The sequence below is a fragment of the Branchiostoma floridae genome, chromosome 10 (genome assembly GCF_000003815.2).
Source record: "Branchiostoma floridae strain S238N-H82 chromosome 10, Bfl_VNyyK, whole genome shotgun sequence".
In the NCBI taxonomy this organism is placed as follows: Eukaryota; Metazoa; Chordata; class Leptocardii; order Amphioxiformes; family Branchiostomatidae; genus Branchiostoma; species Branchiostoma floridae.
In genome coordinates, this window is record NC_049988.1 from 21,346,859 (window position 1) to 21,369,290 (window position 22,432).

At 41.9% G+C, this 22,432-nt stretch overlaps 1 protein-coding gene across 3 annotated transcripts in view; it reads left to right on the top strand.

The window, feature by feature from the left end:
• LOC118423737 (transformation/transcription domain-associated protein-like) overlaps positions 1–22,432 on the top strand; it is a 230,878-nt gene that overhangs the window by 29,622 nt on the left and 178,824 nt on the right. For all 3 annotated transcript variants that reach the window (XM_035831940.1, XM_035831939.1, XM_035831941.1), the window contains 4 exons: positions 2,994–3,182; positions 3,767–3,854; positions 5,893–5,953; positions 11,386–11,541. In XM_035831940.1, the coding sequence (XP_035687833.1) occupies positions 2,994–3,182; positions 3,767–3,854; positions 5,893–5,953; positions 11,386–11,541 (494 nt within the window). The remainder of the gene's footprint in view (positions 1–2,993; positions 3,183–3,766; positions 3,855–5,892; positions 5,954–11,385; positions 11,542–22,432) is intronic.

Sequence of the window (22,432 nt, forward strand, 5' to 3'; positions counted from 1 at the left end):
AGACAGACCCCACAAACTCACACTGGAGACAGACCACACAAACTCACACTTTGTCAGCTGCACACTTTTTGAAAGTGAAAGTTCATTGGCACCATTTCCTTGTCCTTGGCAGTGGAACAGACCGTAGATCATTTGCGGTCACAGCTGCCAAGTGTACAATAAACCTCGCACAGGAGACCAACCCTAAATAACCACTTCAATACATCAGCTATAGTCGCTTGGGCAGGAAAATGTATGGCCTCTATTCTGCCACATTCAGCAGTGAAAATGGCAGCAATCCATGTCTAGCTACAGGTGCCAAATGCACCGATATTGTCTTCACTAAAACTCACAGGAGACAAACCTTACAGGACTACTGTATTACTGTAAATGCAGAAATGTTTGCGGTGGATTACTGTTCGCAGTTTTCGCGGTGGCCACTTAACCGCGAACTTAAAACCACCGCAAACATTTTTCTATTATGGTATTAGACTGCAGTCTATGATGTTACCGCGAACTTAAATCCACCGCGAAAAGTCCTTTTTCCCGCTACCGCGAAATTAAATCACCACGAATTTAAATGCATTTACAGTATGTCAGCCATGGATAGTTCAGCTGCAAGTTGATTACCTCTATTTTCCCTCCCTCAGCAGTGAAAGTGAGAGTAATTCATCTCTAGTTACAGCTGACAGATCCTCTAATCTCCTCTTCACTAAAACCCACACAGGAGACCAACCCTGCAGAACTATTCCTGTAAGTCAGCTATAGTTGCTTGATGTTGAAGTTTATTGCCTTTAACTTCACCATCTTCACCTGTGCAGAAGACACTGATACGTCTCTATAGTTACAGCTGACAGATTCTCTAATCTCCTCTTCACTAAAACCCACACAGGAGAGCGACCCTGCAGAACTATTCCTGTAAGTCAGCCATAGTTGCTTGATGTAGAAGTTTATTGCTTCCCCATCTTCACCTGTGCAGTAGACACTGATACATCTCTATAGTTACAGCTGCTAGATTCACTAATCTCCTCTTCACTAAAACCCACACAGGAGAGCGACCCTGCAGAACTATTCCTGGAAGTCAGCTATAGTTGGTTGATGTTGAAGTTTATTTCCTTTATCTTTCCCATCTTCACCTGTTCAAAAGACACTGATACATCTCTAAATATAGTTACAGCTGACAGATCCTCTAATCTCTTCTAAAAACTCACACAGGAGACAAACCCTACAAAACAGCCTTGGGTTGAATGCACTTGAAGCTTCACTGCTCCAATTTTGATGCTGCCAGTAGTGAAAAATCCAGCAATTCATTTTGCAGGCACATCTGCCACGTCCGCTAATCCCGACTAAAACTCACACTGGAGACAAACCCAGAAGTTCAACACTTCATTACATCAGGGGCCGGTTGAGTGAACTTGAGAGTTCGTTGACACCGCTTAAGTGTCCCAGATGGTGAAACGGATCATTGTTCATAGCTGGCCACAGCTGCCTCCTTGTCTATTCCCCATTAAAACTGAGTAAATCTGCTTCATGGTGAAGGGTTCTGTGTGTTTGATCGTCTGTGCATCGTGTAACTGCCAGCATCATTTAGGTAGTTTCCATCATTAGGCTATAGGGACATTGGTCTTGTGCAGATTCAAAGTATGATGAAAAAGACTGTTACAAAATCCTTCTTCTAAAGTCGGTTTGTTTATAGCAGGATTTTAAACTGATGTGGTTGTACCTTTGCAATTTGTGAGATTTACTTTTTGTAGTGATTTTGCAAACTTGTGATGATTGATACATTTTGGGGGAGGATAATATGTGCTGTTTTACATTGAGGTTATACAAAATGCCCATCTTGCAGTTAGTGGGTTTGTCAATAGTATGTTGAAATTCCTATGGTCATTTTGTCATGACAGCTAAGAGTTTTCATGTCATTTTAGGGGGTCCGGGAAAGGTTTGAAATCTAGACCCTCTGAACTTTCCTGCATTTTAAGGGAGGATTTTGCTGGTAGACTCAGCTTGGATCAATGGCTTAATTTCTGGAGATCATTGCAAAATTGCATTTTTTATTATATTACATGGCAATTTTTGTCCGTCACAGAGGATGGAATGGACAAAATTTTTGTCCGTTCCCAGCTGCAAAATTCTGTCAAAGGACAGAAGGACGGATGCTGGCTCTATTTGTATACAATGTATGGCTTATAGAACCCTACTTTAGTCTAAATCAACACCACTAGCAACAAGACTACCTTGAATGCTATACATTGTCCCTATAAATCATAGTTACACTGCTGCAGGTTTAACCAAGACAGAGCTAGCATCTCCCTAAGCCTGACAACCTCCTGCTGTACGCAGATGACCACTTAGGGAACCTCCATTTGTACCGATACTCGACAGTGCTTTTTATCAACTACTCTGATCTGCCACATTGTAGCATAATCAAGACAGATGCACACGCCCATGCTGATACATTGTTTCATGTCTCTGCTTCAATAGGCCAGTGGCTCTAATGAAATAGATATGCATGGTACATGTAACATTGTGTCTGCTAGGGAAAAAGCTTTTAGTTCTTGTAGTTCTTGTGACTTATACTATGGAGAAATAGCTAAAAATGGTCAGAACATGTTGGATCAATGTTTTGTAGCTGAGTTTTGGTGAGACATCAAGTGGCGTTTGTATTTCCATTTGTCATGTGTCTTGTACTTTTAGTGGAATGTAGGGCTTATTCAAGTCTGAAATTAGTAAAAGAAACAGGTTGTTACATTTGATTGACAGGTTGTTACATTTGATTGACAGGTTGTTACATTTGATTGACAGGTTGTTACTTTTGATTGACAGGTTGTTACTTTTGATTGACAGGTTGTTGTTTGATTGATAAGTTATATGTTTGATTGACAGGTTGATTGACAGGTTGTTATGTTTGATTGACACCTGGGGGAGTCAGTGATCACCTGTTACCTGCACATCTGTGCTGATGTTATAATGTTTGATTGACAGGCTGATTGACTGCTTGTATGTTTGATTGACAGGTTGCTCCACCTGGGCGTGTCCGCCATCACCTGTTACCTGCACGCCTGCCGCCACACGAACGAGTCGAAGTGCCGGAAGTACCTTGCCAAGGTCATCTGGCTGCTTACGTACGATGACGACAAGGGCACGCTCGCCGAGGCCGTCGATAAGTACTGCATCGGGGTGCCGCACGTCCAGTGGTTGCCATGGTAATGACATTTTTTTTTATTATCCTTTAGCATTGCACAGTGGATTAACGCACACTTCTGTTAACTGCACAAGGCCCCAAATCCCAAACCGGTGTGATTACTTCGCATTATTGCACCAGCCAGATAATTACACGACATACGATGGCAAATACATGTATATGGGCTTTGCAATTAAACAGCTTATACTGTATTTGTTTTATGTACAACTCTCAATGTAGTGTCATTTGACACAAATCCATTTTTCTTGCATACTGTATCTGGATAATGTTTAGTCGGACCCTTACTTCCCCATGACCTCAAGGAAAAGTGGCCAGCAGGTCAAACTGCGCTTCTCATGAATAAATTTGTCCTTGTACTGTCTGCTATTCTTGACTTACTTCTTGTCCCAGTAACATCTTAAAAATCCTAAACAGTGTAACTTAAACTAGGATTTACAACAATGAATAAAGCAAAGAGAAAGTAGTTGACCACAGAAAATTTTATGTTCTAAATGGCAGTTGACCGAAAGTAAGTAAAGACATTTTTGGATGAGGCTCTTGAGATCATGAACTTCTGACCTGTGGCCTCTGACCTGTACTTCCCAGGATTCCCCAGCTGCTGACCTGTCTGATCCGGAACGAAGGGAAGACGATCTTGAACTTGCTGAGTCAGGTGGGCAGGGTCTATCCGCAGGTGAGAGCCCTTCTCTCATTGGTCAACACTCAGGTAGTATTTCATAGTAAGTCAGCCAATCACTAAGGTGCAGGGTCTACCCACAGGTGAGAGCCCTTCACTCATTGGTCAACAGGTAGTATTTCATAGTAAGTCAGCCAATAACAAAGGTGCAGGGTCTACCCTCAGGTGAGAGCCCTTCTCTCATTGGTCAACAGGTGGTATTTCATAGTAAGTCAGCCAATCACTAAGCTGCAGTGTCTATAAACAGATGAGAGCCCTTCTCTCATTGGTCAACAGGTGGTATTTCATAGTAAGCCAGCCAATCGCTAAGCTGCAGTGCCCACAAACAGATGAGAGCCCTCCTGTGATTGGTCAAAGTTTGTATTTACATGATTGAGCAGCCCAACACAGAGGGCTAAAAATAAGATCTCTGTAGACCCCTAAAGGTTAGACATCCAAGTAATAAGATACGCCAAATATCATGTTTGTGTCACTGACGGAAGATAGTGGATACTATCTGAAATGTCTGACCGTTTCCAAAATCATATCCAGTTGCTTGAGTAAATGAGTAACTGCATTCTGGCATAACTGAACAATGTCTTGAATCTAATTCTACTGCTCGCCCAGTTAAAGACAAATGTTTACTGATTTAACAGTAACCTTGGTGAGAAAATGCAGTCACAGGAAAAGGAGAAGGCTTTTCATCTTGTAGCTATCACCGTGAAAAACTACAGGGCATGTAATTATTGTGTTCACAAGCAGTCTACATAAATGATAGTTCTCCTGTTACTGCCATATTTCATACAGTAACTGCTTAATCATTCCTATACTTGTATCATACATGTACAGGGCTCGAAATACTTTTTTCTGCATACCTGCACTGGTGCAGGTAACATTGAAAATTACCTGCACCAGACAAGTTTTACCTGCATCACTCTAAATTCAGCAATTATGGATCATACTTAAATTGTTCAGGAACCATTGCTACTATTTTCTTTATACTTTATAGGTGGTAACAGTCAATGCAGCTAATAACAATCCACATACAACTTACATTTATGTATATACCCAGTACATGGACCAGTGCAGGTTAGGTGCAGGTAGACACCAGAAATACCTGCACAGCTCCAATTTTACCTGCACTAACCTGTATATACCCAGTACATGGACCAGTGCAGGTTAGGTGCAGGTAGACACCAGAAATACCTGCATGGCTCCAATTTTACCTGCACTAACCTGCATATACCCAGTACATGGACCAGTGCAGGTTAGGTGCAGGTAGACACCAGAAATACCTGCATGGCTCCAATTTTACCTGCACTAACCTGCATGCACAGGTGGTATTTCCAGCCCTGACATGTACACCCAGGCCCATGAGAAACAGCAGAGCATGTAATGACTATTTTTATTAGCAGTTGTAATAAATGATAGGCAGTGACAGCCATATGTCATAACCACGGTGTTTAGACATCTTGTGTTGGATCCTCTTTATCATTCGGTTAACCATGAAAAACAACAGAGCATGTAATGATGGTTTCCACATGCCTGGAGTGATACAATTGTAGTTAGACTGTTACGAGTGTACTCCTAGAATACAGTGTGACAATGTTGTTAAGAATTGTGGCAATACAGTTAAATGTTACTGCAATGTTGTTAAAGTTGTAGCAAGTTCTTCTAAATTGTAATAGTTATTTTTTCAAAGGTGGTAGCGACATTTCTAGTAATGTTGTTAAAAGTCGTAGCAATATTGGAAAAAATTGTAGAAATGTTGTGAAAAATTGTACCAATATTGTAAAAAGTTGTAGCAATATTGTTTCAAGTAGTAGCAATATCATTGCCTCAAGTTGTAGCAATATTGACAATGTGAATAGTTGTAGCAATGTATTTAGTTACTATAAGGTTTTCATTCACAAGTACCATTATAGCAATGTTCTGAAATTAAACATTGTATCAATGTTATCCAACGCGTTGCGATTTTTCCCTCCTCCAGGCGGTGTACTTCCCTTAAACATTGTATCAATGTTATCCAACACGTTGCGATTTTTCCCTCCTCCAGGCGGTGTACTTCCCCATCAGGACCATGTACCTCACCCTGAAGATCGAGCAGAGGGAACGATGTAAGTACAAACTTGAAACTTGAAACAACACATCAAACAAACAAACCCTTTTTGGCTCATGCAAAAGACGGATGCAGCCCCAACTGAGATGCCCTACTTGAATGAATGAATGATTTTATTTGTAAAACATTGCAGCTTGGTAGCTGAATTGCGAGTTACATTACACTAATTGTGGGTTATCTCCACATACATAAATTAACACAATCATCGTGAGTAAAACTAGGCTATTGAATCTCTGCATAAATCTACACGGTATATTCCGACAGTTTACACAGACATTGACTAAGATACACTTTCGGACACTAGTCGCCACTTGTATACAGTAGATCTAAGGCACGTGGGATGAAGGACAACGCATGTCTTTTAAACCTGCTTGAGGCAACCCCTCGAAAATGGAACCCCCATGTTACATCCTTTCCAAAAGAGAGATGCAGCCCCAACCGAGATGGCCAATCAAGATTTAACCTGGTTCTCAGCTAGTTACCGACTAATTGAAACCAAGACCTCAACTGTGAGGCTGCTACCAGTTGAGCTACAGGGACATCCCCTCTCTGTAGCAGTACCTGTACCTTTTTCCTGCCAGTTTTGCGATGAGTAACCACCTCCGAGCCATTTCCCACCAGACTCCGGCACGCGCTCTGATTGAACTGTGCCAGAGTCTGTAAAAGCTGTTACAGAAATTGCCGGCAGTCAGATGTGGTTAATGCCGCCGGTCGGCACTTCTGGGAGCCGGGCGCCATAACCGGGGCTTAATGTGCGAAGGTTTGGGGATCAGGGCGCACGGGTCAAGGCAAGGGTCTGTTTTGGGGGAACAGTCTCCCAAAAGAATGCAACAACAGTCCCCTGCGTTATCATTGTTTAATGTTACGGTCACATTTCCAACCCAACCCTCCAGGCAATTTTTGGAAACAAAAATTAAAGTTTCATTTTCATTTTATTCAAAGTGTGTATAAAGGAATATACTCACATTATGCTGAAGATTATTTTGTCTTACAGGCATCAAAACATCAGGTGAGATGAAAAATGTGTAAAAAAAAAACAAAAACAACTCTACTATCCTATGATGATCGACCAACCTGATGAAATTATTTTCGGTAACTTATTTTTCTTACGTTTTGGGTTTTTTGTGGTCACTTATATCAAAATGCTGACCTATGTGAAACTAGAACAACAACCATCATACTGTAATTTAGTGGGGAAGTCCCTAGACAGTTGAGGGCATGTGGGGTCAAGGCCAGAAAACTAGGTGACTGCGGATGTTTTCCCATTGTCAAGATGTGAACGCTCAGACTTGATAGCTTTTGGCTACAGCAATGTTGGCAAGAAATTGGGGATTGAGAATTGGGGGTGATTTAAGTGCCTGGAAGTGTTTTGTTTTGCTACAAAGTATCCTATTCTGTCTGATGTAATGTATCAGTTTCCTATAGGGCATGGCAGGTCAAGGCTTGGAAGAAATAGTCCATTTAGCATACAGCATTAGGCCCCAGGTCTCTAAACTGTTGTTATTACACTGAAACAATATTCTCCCTAGCCAGTGTTCTAGCCTGGATTTTATTTTAGCGTGATATTAATGGCAGTGGAGCAAGCAACGGGGTGCGTGTGTGAAAATGGGGGTTCTTGGCCCTTTTATTGTGGAGAGAATTAGGAATTGTAAGGAAAAAAGTTGACATTGTACATGAGGTTACTGTAGTCTTTTTAGATATAGGGTGTAAGTGGTAGGATTTTTTTGTCAGTTTAGAGTGACTCCTATCAACATTTTTCATTCTTGATCATTCTTGATTTTTCGACCAGGTGGAATGTAATTTAGAGGCTTTATTCGTCCATTAGCTGTGATACAAGATGGTACACCGCTAGTCTTCCTGGACATAAAAGTTCACTCATGACACAATGTATACGTGACACATACAAAAACTTTACAGTGCAATTATTTCTTCAATTAATTCTTCCAAGTCTAGCCTTTTGAGCTCTACAAACCGGTACTGTAGACTAAATATTCTAACAGTTCAGGACACCTGAGGTGAAGGTTGGGGTTGTAAAAGTTGTGTGGAAGCGAAAGTATCTCACATGCTCTGCAGCATTTTCCTTTGAAGTAATGCAGCCACTTTTATATCCCGTGACCCATCCCCATCAATGTTCGGTCTTCTGTTGCACATTTTGTGGTCGTTACTGCACGGTTCATGTTCGGTCTTCTGTTGCACACTCTGTACATTAACCAGGGAATTTCAGTCTAGGGAGAATTGTGCCGGGAAATATTTTACTTTGAAGCTGTATGAAGCCAATTTTGGGAGCCATGAACCATTCGAGGTTCAAATTGCTATTCTAATGCTTAAAGCCAGGCAGAAATGGGAGTTCATGTCGGGTGAAGGCTGGATTAGTGTTACCCACAGTACCTGCAAGCTTTTTTCATTCTTTAAGGTAATTCCAATTGGAGCACTTAGTTACCAGATTAAAGCTGGAAGACCAACACAGAGTTAAAAGTTGAAGTCCTTCCTGCACCAGATGGTGTGTAGGGCGGCACACATCTCCATTTCAGTAGCCATGGGCCACACAGCTTGGTGTAATCACTACAGCAGGGGGCTAGTCCACGGGTATGGTGTGTGTTCCACTACCATACTCTTTCCGAAATGCTGAATGCTAAGCAGAAAAAGCAGCATGTACCATTTTTAAAGCATTCTTCGAGTCTTTGGTTTAAAGCAGTGGAGATTTGAACCCCAGATCTTCCTAATGTACATTAAACAGTCACTTCGTTCCCCGACCATTGCTGGGAGAGCCGGAGTGATTTGTGTGGTGTTTAATGTGTTGTGCAGCAATCGCCAGCATTGCAGCTGCACTAATGGGGGGGGGGGCACCAAAATTTTCCCCATTCCGTCCTCTGTCACTGACAAAAATCAACATAAATTGAGCCAAGCCGAGTCTACCAGCAAAATTTGTTCCTCAAAATAAAGTAAATAGCATTTCAGAGGGTCTAGATTTATATATTTCCATTCAAAATCCAGGGGACAGAAAAAAAGGCTGGCTGGAACACTGGGTGTGACCCAGGTATGGTTTGAATCTTCGACCTCCCAAATGTATGGCAAACACTCTATTCCCCCGACCATTGCACACAAAGCCAGAGTGATTTGTGTGTTGTTTAATGTGTTGTGCAGCAAGCTACGGCATTACTGCTGCACTAATGTGGGGCCACATGCATTAGTGTCGTATAGTTAAACACAAAGCCTGCTGAAGGCCACCAGCAGATGGGTTAGTGTGAACGGATATACGGCACTTTCCAGTTGGACAGAGGAAAGGCTGCTATTCAGCCAACTGATGAATCAAACCCCCAGGCCACTCCAAGTTAGATAGTTGTTTGCTTAAAAAATTCATGATTTCATCTTAAACAAAAAAGAAATTATGTGATACACTTCAGTCGTTTCATTAGTTGACATCTCAAAGTTTATAGTATATGTGAAACCATTTACGGCAGTTTCCAGTTGGCCAGAGGAAAGGCTGCTTAGTTTCAGGCAACTGATGAATCAAACCCCCAAGCTACTCCAAGTTAGGTAGTTGTTTGTTGGGCTTGCTTAAAAAAATCCTGATTTGATATGAAAAAGAAAGATATAATGTGGTACATACTTTAGTTGCTTGTTTAGTTCAATTTGCTAATCTTTGAAGTATTAGGCAAAACCTATTTCTTATGTTCTCCAAAAACGTTTCTAAGACTTGAAGTTTCTTCCATTTTCAGCTTTTGCTCCATTCGATTGTTTGCCGAAAAGAATGATAAAATGAATGGTGAGAAAAAATAAGTTATGAATGGTATTCGACATGTACAGTTTTGCATAGAACCATGTAAGTCAGCTACATTACAAAACTACATGTGCCCATGGAAGAAGTGCCATATTTCCTCCTCAGTCTAAGGTTCCACCACCACCTTTAACTTGAGTCTTGCCTGCATGTTCACAAAACCATTGTTTACCTGTCAAAGTTTCTTGGTCACAGTTTTCCAAAGCAATCTGAGAAACAAGTCATCAAATTAGATGAGCCGGAATGAAGTAGTTTCCCCCGGAAGCGGGCCGGGGTGCGGGTCTAGGAGCAAATTTTACGACAAGGTTCGAGGACGAACGTCCGTAGTAGGACATCTGTAACCATGAAACTCTCAGTGCTGCGGCACTTCCCAACGATTTGTGGGGAGGGCCGGGACCAACGGCACTTAACGGCAGCGTTTATCATGTTAGATCTATGGTACTTTAGGCACTCACATTTATTTACTGGGTTCTTTGGCATTTTGTAGAAGAAATTTTGATAGAAGATGGTGCAGCTATGTGTAAACACAAGGGTACTATAAGCCAGAGCCACTCTAAAGATTCTCTGATATTTTGAAGCAAAAATTCAGCAAGAGATTGAAGTTGATAACACACAAGGGTGCTGGGAACAAAACTTGAATCTGATTTGAGTATGTTTAATATTCAATTCCTGAAACTGTATGATTGTGCCAAGATATGTCAATGAAGGTTAGACATTCAGGACCTGGTAATAAGATACGGCAAATAGCAATTACTCAAGCAACTGGATATGATTTTGGAAATTCTCAGACGTTTCAGATAACCACCTGTTATCTTTCGTCATTGACACGTGTGAGTACAAAGTACAGACTGTCCCTCAGTCTTTGTTTTCATGTTAATCTTCCAGTGAAGCATAAGTTTTTTTTGATCCACGAACCACGAGATTGAATTGCTATTGCCTAATGAGATCATGTATTACAGCAGAGAGAGGGCCTTTAGAACAGCACTTATGTGCATATTTGTTATGGCTGATATATTGCAGGGAAGGGGGGGGGCATGACAGTTTGGTTCAGATGAATGTTAGGGTGATTTGGGCGATTGAGGCCTGCATTTTTTTTTCTTTCACAGCAAAACTTTAGAGAATTTTTCATTTTTCCCCCAAGCAGACTTTTTCGACTTGCTTATTGCCTGAGAGGGTACAAATTTACCAGCTCTGGAGGGCTGAAGCTAGGTCATGATACAACAACATGTACATTGCATTTCGGTAAACACTGGGCATACCTAGTTGATTTTTTTCTTGGATTTGTAAAATAAATGTTTATTGGAAATGTTAGTGCTGTTACAGTAACACATTTCTCTTTTGTCCCACGGCCACCCCTAGCAGCTACCTACAGAAGTGCAGCGGTTTGTTTGTTAGTAACAGTCATGTCTCCTGTGCCCTGCAGACACAGTTATCCTTTAAATTTATTTGGATCCACATTTGGAGCCCTAGCAACTGTAATGGAACTGCAGCGGTATTTTTGTTAGTGCTTTAACACATTTCTCCTGTGCCCCACAGACAAGAGTAGATAAGTCGTTGTAGGAGTTCCCCGTAAAGCCAGCCCTAGTGGCTGCCTGTGGAACTGCAGCAGTGTGTTTGTTAGTGCTTTAACACATTTCATCTGTATCCCACAGACAAGAGCGGAGAAGTTGGCGCCGGCGTGCCCCGTACAGCGAGTCCGAGCGTGTCCGGGAAAGCGGCACACCACGGTCCGACCGCGTCGTCTTCCCTCCCGCCAACGACACAGCTGGGCGCTTCGCTCGCTACATCCAGCCAAGGAGACCCAGCAGGTAAGGAATAGGGATGTGTACCGATACAGTACCGGTACAATCAATTAGGTACAGATACAAAAATACCGGAACCCTGGTGTACCGGTACTGGACCTGTATCTAATTAGTGCAAGCCAGGCAGGATAACAGGTCAGGAGATGGCCACTTTGACAGATAAAATTACTGTGAAATCACCATTATAGCAGTCTCTGAGCCCCAGTGAGGGAAAAACAACAAGGGTCAAATTTTTGTTGCATCATGTGTCTACCATAATAAACACGTTTTTATTTGTTCAAACATGCTTCTACCCTTTTTAGTACATTTCTTGCCATTGTAACATATCATAATATAACATTATGATATAATATTCAATGCCATGCATTTAGGTCCGGACTCATTAGGTCCGGACCTGTACCTAAACCTCTGGATTCGAATCCGGACCTGTACCTAAACGTGGGTTTAGGTACGCATCCCTAGTAAGGAACCTTCTTACACCTTCGCTGGCATCTTAGGGGTGATGTTATGTCTTAGTGGAGTGTCTTCTTTCATCTCATGGCGTCTTACGTAGAGGTGATGTTATGTCTTGATGTGGTGTCATCTTACACCTGAGTTGGACTGGTGTCTAGGATGTATGACACCGTCTTCAAGTTGGGCTGTTTTTTGAGGTGTTTTTCTGAGGATCCTTGTTTGGCAAGTCTTGTATCTACAAGTTGGGCTGTTGTACATATAATTAGGGCAATTTTTTAATTTTTTATTTAAAGACCCTTGCTTGGTGAGTTGTTTTAATTCCATTTAAATTGTATTTGAGTCAGCCGGGATTTAAAATTGTGGCAGAGAGAAAATAAAGTTTTCGAGGTGGTTCATAGTTTGAACAGGGGTAGGAACACCAAAGACGGAACAATAATTTTCGTTGTGGTTTTGAGTTTGTGCTGAAGAGGTCACTGCAAAAAGCGTAAACTTAAAACAACCGCAAAAATTTCTGTGTTGAACAATATTTGTTTGATATGCAGTGATTCCAGTAAACTTGTAACCTTGTCAGATCCTTGTGTTACGCAAATAACTACATAAGACAAGCGTGACAGATGAGTCTAAGCTTGGCCTACAGCTAGACGTACCTTCTTGAGTTGATTTTATTGTAGACAGTGTCTTGAGACTAGATCTCTAAGGTGGAGATATGATTTAAGACATGATGGATGAAGAAGGAAGTCGTCTGGAACCGGTGTCTAAGACTGGCCTCCAGCTATATAGACGTACCTTCTAGAGTTGATTTTATTGTGTCTTGAGACTAGACCTCTGAGGTGGAGATATGATTTAAGACATGATGGATGAAGAAGGAAGTCGTCTGGAACCGGCGTCTAAGACTGGCCTCCAGCAAGACGTACCTCCTAGAGTTGATTTTATTGTAAACAATGTCTCTGAGACTAGGAGTTGTGATGTGAGAGATGTCGGATGAAAGAAAGAAGATGTCTGGAACTGATGCTAATTCTCGCCTCAAGCAAGACATACCTTCTTCTGTTGATTTTATTGACGACGTCATCTTGAGACTTAAGATGTGAAGTATGAATGCTTAGGATGGCGGATGCGATCACTAAGACGTCTGGAATGAAAGTCTAAGACTTCACGCCTGCAGCAAGACTTAAGTTTTAGTGTTCAACTTGACTTTTAATAGCGTCATTGTCAGGAGACCTGTTGTCTACTCATCATTGATTTGTGTAACTCTGTCCAGTTTAAAATCATCTTTATTCTACACAATATGAATAAATATGATGATGGCTGTTTCTTCGTATCCGAAGATCAATGGTAGGCAGACAAGGTTGATTAGACGACCAGTCTGCCTGGCCTGCACGTGACTTTTTAAGGTGAAGGAGGGGTGTGCACTTCCTTCTCCACCCTCTCGTCTACTGGCGCACTAAGTCCTACAGGGACAGAACTGTTTTGCCACGTAAGACGGCCCCAGCAGATGCAGGTTTATTATTTGGAGTTTCCATCTCCTAGGAGGACTTCCGACCAAGGATGCAAGGGGTTCCTCCTACCCCTGACTCGTGTGTCATGGCCGGTGCGTCATGCCCGAACATGCCCCTATGGCCTGTCACCACAACAAAGGCCTGTCACTGCCACTAGCCGCAGCTATGTACTAATTTACACCTGAGTTAGGTGAGGAAAGTCGTGTAAAGTGCCTTTCCCAAGGGCACAAGATCGGTGACACAGCAAGCGGATTTGAACCCGGGACCTCTCGGGCCTGAGACCAACGCGCTCCCGATTGTGCCACGCGGTCCCAAGAATAAACATATAGTACACACTAAAACCTAGGACAGCCCTTTGTCTGGTTTACCAGGAGGGCGCAAGGTATTAAAAAGAAGTACAATGTATTTGGAAAGATTAAAGCCTTTCAAACATAAAATTTAACGTTACATTTCATAAAATTTAGACCCTGATGATCACAACTAGTTTCTGTAGATAAACTGTCCTAATGTACAGTCCCAAGTAGGTGTGTTTCAGGCACAGTAGATAGCATAGGATGCACAAAGTGCGCACTTTCTACTTTTAAGATGTCTCACGTCACGGTCTTTGCAGCTGACCAGACAGAGTGACTTCATTAGTAGTATCACAGATGAGTCATGGTTCTTCAGTGTTAACTCTCAGCCTGCTACTGTCAGGATTGTCAGATATAGACTCGTAGACAGTTATCTGCCAGTGATAAGTCTGGAGCAATGTTTCTGGTTTTTATTAGTTTGTGGTTGTTGATTGTAGTGTGTTTAGAAGAGGAAGATGGGGGGCTTTAGGGCCTGGGCGTATACCAGGCTTTTAGCTAGGATTTTATAATAGGGAGTCCAAACTTATTGGTGAATCGCGGTAAGTGACTGTTGTAGGGGGGTCCGGGGGCATCCACCTTCCATGGTGCAGAGTTTTTGATGATTTTAAGTTAAAAAAGTGCATTCTTAGGTATCCCAAGAGGCAAAAATACTGTTCCAGAGGTCACAGTAGAAGACTGTGACCACAGATGACCTGGTAGCATCCCTGGTCAATCAGAATTTCATGCTTGTCAGACTATTTTCTCTGTAGTGTAAGGGCGTCCAGGGGCATCAAATTTCTTGTAATTCTAAGAAAAGTGCGTCCAGATACACGTTGACGCAGGCCTAGCTAAAAGCCTGGGTGCATACGTTGTGCAGTCATTGTATAACTGTGTAGCGAAACCTTTCAGTGCCCATCATTTCCGTGGTTTCGTCCTTATCCATTTCCGTGGTTTCGTCCTTATCATGCAGGCTCATTTTTCGATTTTTCAATAAATCCTTTGCTCTGACGTCCGCCTTGCGTGAGAACGTCAATGGGAGACGGATCCTTGCCTGTGGCCTTCAGACTGTCAATTTCACCTGTCATCGCCATGGTTTTTGTTCGTTTCGTTGTCATTATTTGGGCTCATTTGTCGATTTTCAAATTTGATCTTTGCTTGTGTGACAACCCAGATAACTGATGAATGTTTGCCTGTAGCTTTTGGACTGTCAATTTTACCTGTCATTGCCATGGTTTTGATCATTTCATACTTATTGCGTGGGCTCATTTGTCGATTTTCGGATTTGATCTCTGCTTGGGTGAGAACCCAAATCTCTGATGAATGTCTGCCTACAGGCATCAGACTGGCAACCTCACCTGTCAGCATCATGGTTTTGTTCGTTTTGTTCTCATTATGCGGGCTCATTTGTCGATTTTCCGACTTGATCTCTGCTTGCGTGAGAGCCTGAATCGCTGATGACTGTCTGCCTCTTGGCATCAGAAGGGCAGGTTTACTTTCATAGTTCCCGTCCCTAATTATCGAGCGGGACCTCGGAGCCACGTGAGGTCGGGCGGATCGATTCCCGATACCGCCCCAATCCACAGGTGTACCAGGGCGGCCGTTATTGAGCCCATTTGGCGAGGTGTAAATTACCCTTCTCTCCATCATTGGGAAATTTACACTCGTCGGTTTGTTCCACTCTCATGTCGATGATGGCGGGACCATGATTTTCCCTGAAACCCTCATTAATTGGTGGGGAGAGTCCATCTTTTAACTGAAGAGCACTTATTTTACTCCACTCTCGGTCGGGGTTCGATTTGCTGGGAGGTTGAGAGACAGCATTGATGGGGAGATGGCAGGAAAGTGGAGTCCTATTAATGGAGGCTGGAACGGTGGGAAGATGTGCTAATAGTACAGAACAAAGACATCCACTTGTACATGTTTGAGTAGGTTTCTGCTGAGGCCACTCCAATGTGTATGTTTGGTTCTGGGACATTTTGAACTGGAAATTTAGCTGAAAGTGGAGTCAATCTCCTAATAATGGAGCCTGGAGAGGCTGGAAGATGTCCTATAATAGTGCAGGACTGGGACAGGAGAAATAGGGAGAGTAGCTGAAATCGGAGTCAATCTCCTAGTAATGGAGGATTGAGAGGGGGAAGATGTCCTATAATAGTGCAGGACTGAGACAGTAGAAATAGGGAGAGTGGGTGAAAGTGGAGTCAATCTCCTATTAATGGGGACTGGAGAGGAGGGAAGATGTCCTATAATAGTGCAGGACTGAGACAGTAGAAATAAGGAGAGTACTAGATGAAAGTGGAGTCAATCTCCTAATAATGGAGGCTGGAGAGGAGAGGCAAGAAGATGTGCTAATAGAGCAGACACTAAGACACTTATACATGTTAGGGTGAGGCCTCTCCATTGTGTATGCTTGGTTTAGGGACATTTTAAACTGAAAATTTAGATGAAAGTGGAGTCAATCTCCTAATAATGGAGGATTGAGAGGGGGAAGATGTCCTATAATAGTGCAGGACTGAGACAGTAGAAATAGGGAGAGTCGACGAAAGTGGAGTCAATCTCCTATTAATGGAGGCTGAAGAGGCAGGAAGATGTGCTAATAGAGCAGACACAGCCACTTACACATGTTAGGGTGAGGCCACTCCAATGGGTATGTTTGGTTCTGGGACATTTTAAACTGAAAATTTAGATGAAAGTGGAGTCAATCTCCTAATAATGGAGGCTGGAGAGAAGATGTGCTTATAGTGCAGGACAGAGCAGACACAGACACTTGTACATGTTAGGGTGAGGCCACTCCAATGTGTATGTTTGGTTCTGGGACATTTTGAACTGAAAATTTAGCTGAAAGTGGAGTCAATCTCCTAATAATGGAGGCTGGAGAGAAGATGTGCTTATAGTGCAGGACAGAGACAGACACTTGTACATGTTAGGGTGAGGCCACTCCAATGTGTATGTTTGGTTCTGGGACATTTTAAACTGAAAATTTAGATGAAAGTGGAGTCAATCTCCTAATAATGGAGGATTGAGAGGGGGAAGATGTTCTAATAGTACAAGACAGAGACAGACTCTTGTACATGTTTGAGTAGGTTTCTGCTGAGGGCCACTCCAAGGTGTCTACTTGGTTCTGGGACAGTTTGAACTGAAAATTTAGCTATTTATTAAGACGAAGAGCACTGGGAGGAAGAATTTAAATTTTCTACACCATTCCTTTATATGAGTCAATCCGCGAAACAATGTGTATCATGTTACAGCTCTCAGACTCGGTTTTCATGGTGATACTTTAATTCAGCATCATTATTTTAAAGTCCAAGAACTATCAAGTGAAATTGGTGTGGCCTAAGTACATGACGAGACATTCGAGACTAGCTGTAGTGTGTTTTAGTGCTGGCAGATTTAGAACTGAAACCAGGAGGAGCCTCTTTAACAGAGACAGGAGTGGTAGGGAAGGGTGCAGAAAATACGGGTCAGTCATGAAGCAGGGTTGGACAAGTCCACTAGCCCTATTGTCCAGGGCAAGTGAAAGTGCTGTTCGGGCAAGTGCATGACCTACCCCACTTGCCTGATCGGGCAAGTAAGATTTTTCCATTGATTTTAGTGCAATTTTGATATACTTGTTCCATTTTACAGTCATGACATCAAGCAATTTTCTACAGAGAATTCCAATTTGCTGGAAGTGAAAATTCATATACTAGTAACAGTGACATTTGAAATTTGGGCAAGTAAAAATTGGTTCGGGCAAGTACATTTTTTATGTGCTTGCCCGGTAGGACAATTGAATTTTAGAAAACTTGTCCAAACCTGCATGAAGTCCAGGAAGATTAGTGGCATGCCCTAGGGCACGCCACTAATGGATTTTCAAATAAAGTCTCTCTTAAAGTCTCCTTATGATACAGAACAGATACAGATACAGTTAACCAAACCTGCTATTTTCAGTGTTATTTTCAGTGTACCAAGACTGTGACTGCGTTTTTGTCTAATACTGTCATATACCGGATTATCATTAAAAAAACAAAAGGGCCTTGATAAATAGTTCATGAGTTACTCTGTCAGGATGTCGTTCCAGATTTCAAGTAATTCTTGCAAGAAAGGGGTTTTACAGAGCGTTTCCCAACCTTGACCTCTTCCATATTCCATCATAGTAGATTTACAGAGCGTAAACTTGACCTTCCATATTCCATCATAGTAGATTTTCTTCCGGAAACACGTAGCGTAGTTGAGCAGAGTTGATGCAGGGTAAGTTACTGTAAGTGGTTTGGGATTCAAAGTCAGACGAGATTCTTCTATAAAAATACATAACATTGGGGTCAAGCTTAAGGAGTCGAGGATTGAATTCTATTGGAGATTGGAGGTTATTCTTATGTCTTGAAGAAATCAGTGCCAAGTGTAAGACTCCCCAGCCCCCCTGTGATGTTCTTAAGTTCGTTAGAATCTCCCAAAGCTGCCCACTTTGCAAATTTCATTAGACTTGAGGCGTTTTTATCGATTACAGCTCGACGTGTACTCCTGCCCATTTGGGTTGTGCTGTCATGTATCCTGCCATGCTCTCTAACCTTGATCCTTGATGCTTTGTGGGCGCTACCGTCTTGAAGATCCCTGCTACGTCTTAAGATCTACACCTTGAGGCTTCTCTGTGTCTGTACCTCCTTAAGGATACCTCAGGTAACATCTAAACACTTCCCGTCGTCTCAAACACTCACCGATAGAAGCTCGGGAGTCTCAGACCCGCCTTAAAACTTTAAAGTGGTTTCCCAGCTTCTCTCCTGGGCAGGTTCCTGGTGATTTCTTCCCGCCGCCGGCTTATTTCCCTGAAGACGTTAAGGTTGACTTGAAGAAGGCGCCTGACCTCCAGGGCACCGGATGACATTGCACTTTCACTTTCACTTCACTTTCACTGGTAGGAGAGTTCAGGAAGCTGATATACTATTCACTCTTTGATCATGAAGAGATGCCTCCAGAAAAATTCTAAAGAGAAGAAACAAAATCACCTGGGTGCACAGTTAGATTGCACATTATCCTTCCCCATTTGCACAGATCATTTAAACACATTGTAATGAGGTGGCCTTCTTTTTGGTCAGTATTGGCCATCATTGACAGTTATGATAGTTATTGTTGTGTTGTGTTCCCTGACTCCTTGTAGTGCTCTGTTGACTACGATTGACGACTAGGAAACACTGGATGAGCGGACTAAGATTTAATCTACAAACTTCTAGCTCTGTACATGTGACTGGTGTAGTGATACAAAAATAGGTCATGTGATTTGACTGAGAGTGCTTCGTCCAAGGCCCCATAAAGCATGCTGGGTCTTGCATGATGAGATTATCTGGATATGTAACAGTTATTGATATCAGCCCTACAGCTTTGAATTCGGCTATGGCTAAACAGTCCTATACAAGAACGACAGTCTCTGCCACATTATATATGAGGGCACATCTGTAGGCTGTGCCCTACGGTCCTCCGGGTCTGTTGCAAAGTTTATTTCTCTAGATCTACTGTTTGTCTGCCATGCGCATGCATCAGTCTGGCTTTATTTTAGCTGCCTAGACAGTCTTTGTGCATCACTGTCACGCAGGGTTCTAGCCAGGATTTTATTTTAGCGTAGTGGGAATGGCATGATAGCGAAGCGACTAATCAGGAGATTGGTGTCTTGGTCCTTCCATGGTGAGATTTGAAGATGTAGAGTTAAAAGTTAGGATTTTTGGGTCAGTTTTGAGTGGCATATCATCATTTTTCATTGTTCAGACATTGATTAGTCATTGTTTAAGAAGCAAATGACAGCAAAGCACCACTACACTAGTTAAAAATTAGTGTAATGGCCCTTATTTTAGCGTAGGGGTCACAAATTTTAGCGTAGTGGCCCACTACGCTAAAATACACTAGCTAGAACCCTCACCCAGAGGTTCTCATGTTTGTTCTTATCAACTCAACTCAGGAAGTGATTTTTCCGGAAGTGCCTGTCACTGAAGATGCAGCGAGACTTGTAATAACAGACTGTTTCATCATTTCAGGTCCACTGACTGAGGCTTTTCCTTGACTTTGGCCTTTAATCTTTCAAGTGCTCCTTAATCCCTGGTGGGGACGCTTTTCTTACGGGTCACCAGTCAACCTTGACTGATACTTCTTAAAGGACAAGCTGGATCTTAAGACGTTGATTGTGTCTTGTGGGTACCCTCACAATAGTAATTAAAGCTGTCTCTGATATTCCTTATTGTCTATGTCTCTTCAGACAACAGACCTCATGTCTGGCTTTCTTATCGAAAGATCTAGAAAAAAGTCACAAACTGGCTATTAGACATGAAATCTCGCAGTCTTTAACCACAGGGAAGTTGCTACCCTTGTTAGAAATATGCACACCTAACAAAGGACAAAATGTAAAGTTTGATATGTACATTATTGACATCATCTAACTATGATGTTATTGAAGAACTCTATGTATGTGTCATGAAGAGAAAACAAGCATCAAAATTGTAGTTTGCAATCATTCTTCTTCTTCTTTCGTGTCATATTATTATGGCAAATCATCACCAGTCACTTGTGATTGAGCATTGGAATAAAGATGTAAAGTGTAGTAAACTTTTCATATTATTCTCTTCTAGAAGCATAAAAACTCGTCAACACTAGAATAATTCAAAATAGTGAGAGTGCAATATTATAAAGTTGGTGAAGAGCATTTGAATGAAATTACATAGACAAATGATATAACTCAAGTAACCTACTAAACAGCAGAAACTTGTCATATTGTACATTGAAGAGTGAAGAATCTCTGCCCTTATGGGTGGATATCCTGAAAGTCAGGTTGTCAGGCGTCGCCCATGGTGATAGCATACTTCTCAGTAGTGTTCTAACGTGTTTGGAGTAGAAGACGAATTTCGCCAGCGGTCGAGGATTAGCAGCCATTCGTCGGCCACACCTGGGGAAATTTCCTGGGAAGTCAGACAAGCTTCTGTCTGGGAAGTTTGGTTTGAAGATAAGCGCTGCCGTAATTCGATCATTTGTCATACCGGAGCCGATCTTTGGGCAGGATTTTGTGGATCTAAGATGTGGTGTTTGAGAAAATTGGCTCCTGATTGAGCCCGCCCACAGACTTAAGGGTGACTTAGGGGTGACAAACCGCCCTTAAACATCTCAAAGACTCTGCACATGAAAAACCCGGATGATGATGATGATGACTGTTCAATTATTTATTTATTTATTTATTAATTTATTGGTTTGGCTGATTCAGAACACACAGCCAGGGCTGCCCAACTAGCCTATGGCTATTACAAAGGGCTAGCCCCACTGACAGAAACAAAGACAATACATATGGAGTTGGACAGGATACTTAATATCAATGATGATGACTGTCTGTTGGTATCATAAAGGGAATTTCTCCCCAGCGTACCAGAGTCTGGCCCGCTGCCATGATTGTCAGTGACAGATGGACGCTTCAGTTGGTCGCTTTAAAGTAGTCGCTTTAACAATTTACCGCCTACCGGGATATTTTTGTGACAAAGAAGAATAGTTTCTAAAATAGATCAAATGCAATTTAGACGCCCCAGTGCACTAATTTAAAGTACTATCCTCTGCGAAGGTCTCCAAAATTTGTGGCTCTCCACTCTTTTGAGACAGATTTCTTTCTCACAACTTGTTAACTTTGCTAATTATAGACTGAGTCTCTTAGGTCTACATGATTGATTCAATAAACAACACAATTAAGACTGTCACTCATTTGGGAGGTAAAAATATCCCAGGCCTGTCATTATCAATGAAATCTAGACATCCAGGTGATAAGGTATGCCAAATAGCATTTACTGATTCAGCAGCACTTGTATTTGGTTCTGAATCACCCCATGCACAGCTACTTTTGTGAGAAAAGTAAGAAATGTAATCTCATCCCAATGCACTGGAGTGCTTTTCTTGTTAAGTGCCGATTTTTTTTTTTTTTACTTTAAAACTTTGTTGAGAAATACAAACACAAATGAGTGTATAGACTTGCTTTCAAGTTGGCTCGATTTCACATGTGAATAGAATGATTGATTAAGTACTAAATTTGCACATACTAAGACATTTTGAGAAGTTTAAAAAACTGACAAACTTTTGGAGAGCCCAGCATGAGTTGTCTATATTTTTTTGTGATGACTTTATACGAGCGATCGCTGTTGTTGTTTATATCCGGGGTATTCGACGACTGGTGCCTACCAGGATGTCAGCAGATTGGGTTAAAAATTCATATTTGAATTAGCAGATCAAATTACTGGTTAAGGTGTAAATCTGATTCAATAGTTTGCAAAACACCTACTTTTTGCCTAACAATGCGTCACTGTGACATCATGGTGATTGCTCGAATTGTTATGGATGATTCTAATTTTCTGACTTTTGAAATTAGCACTTTTTTGTGCATACATCAACAGAACTAAGTAGTCATGCTCTGGCACGATTCCACATATGAATAGAGAATGACTGATGAAAGTACTTATGCCACTCAGAGTAAAACTTCAAAAAGCCAACAGAATTGATGGGCCCAGCATGAGCAAAGTGATTTTGTGTTTTACGACTAAATTGCTTTTATTTTCGTTTCTTCCAAACTGAGCTCTGTGGGGGGTAAACTGTTCTTATGTGGGAGAGGAAACAGTTGGACACGAAGATACA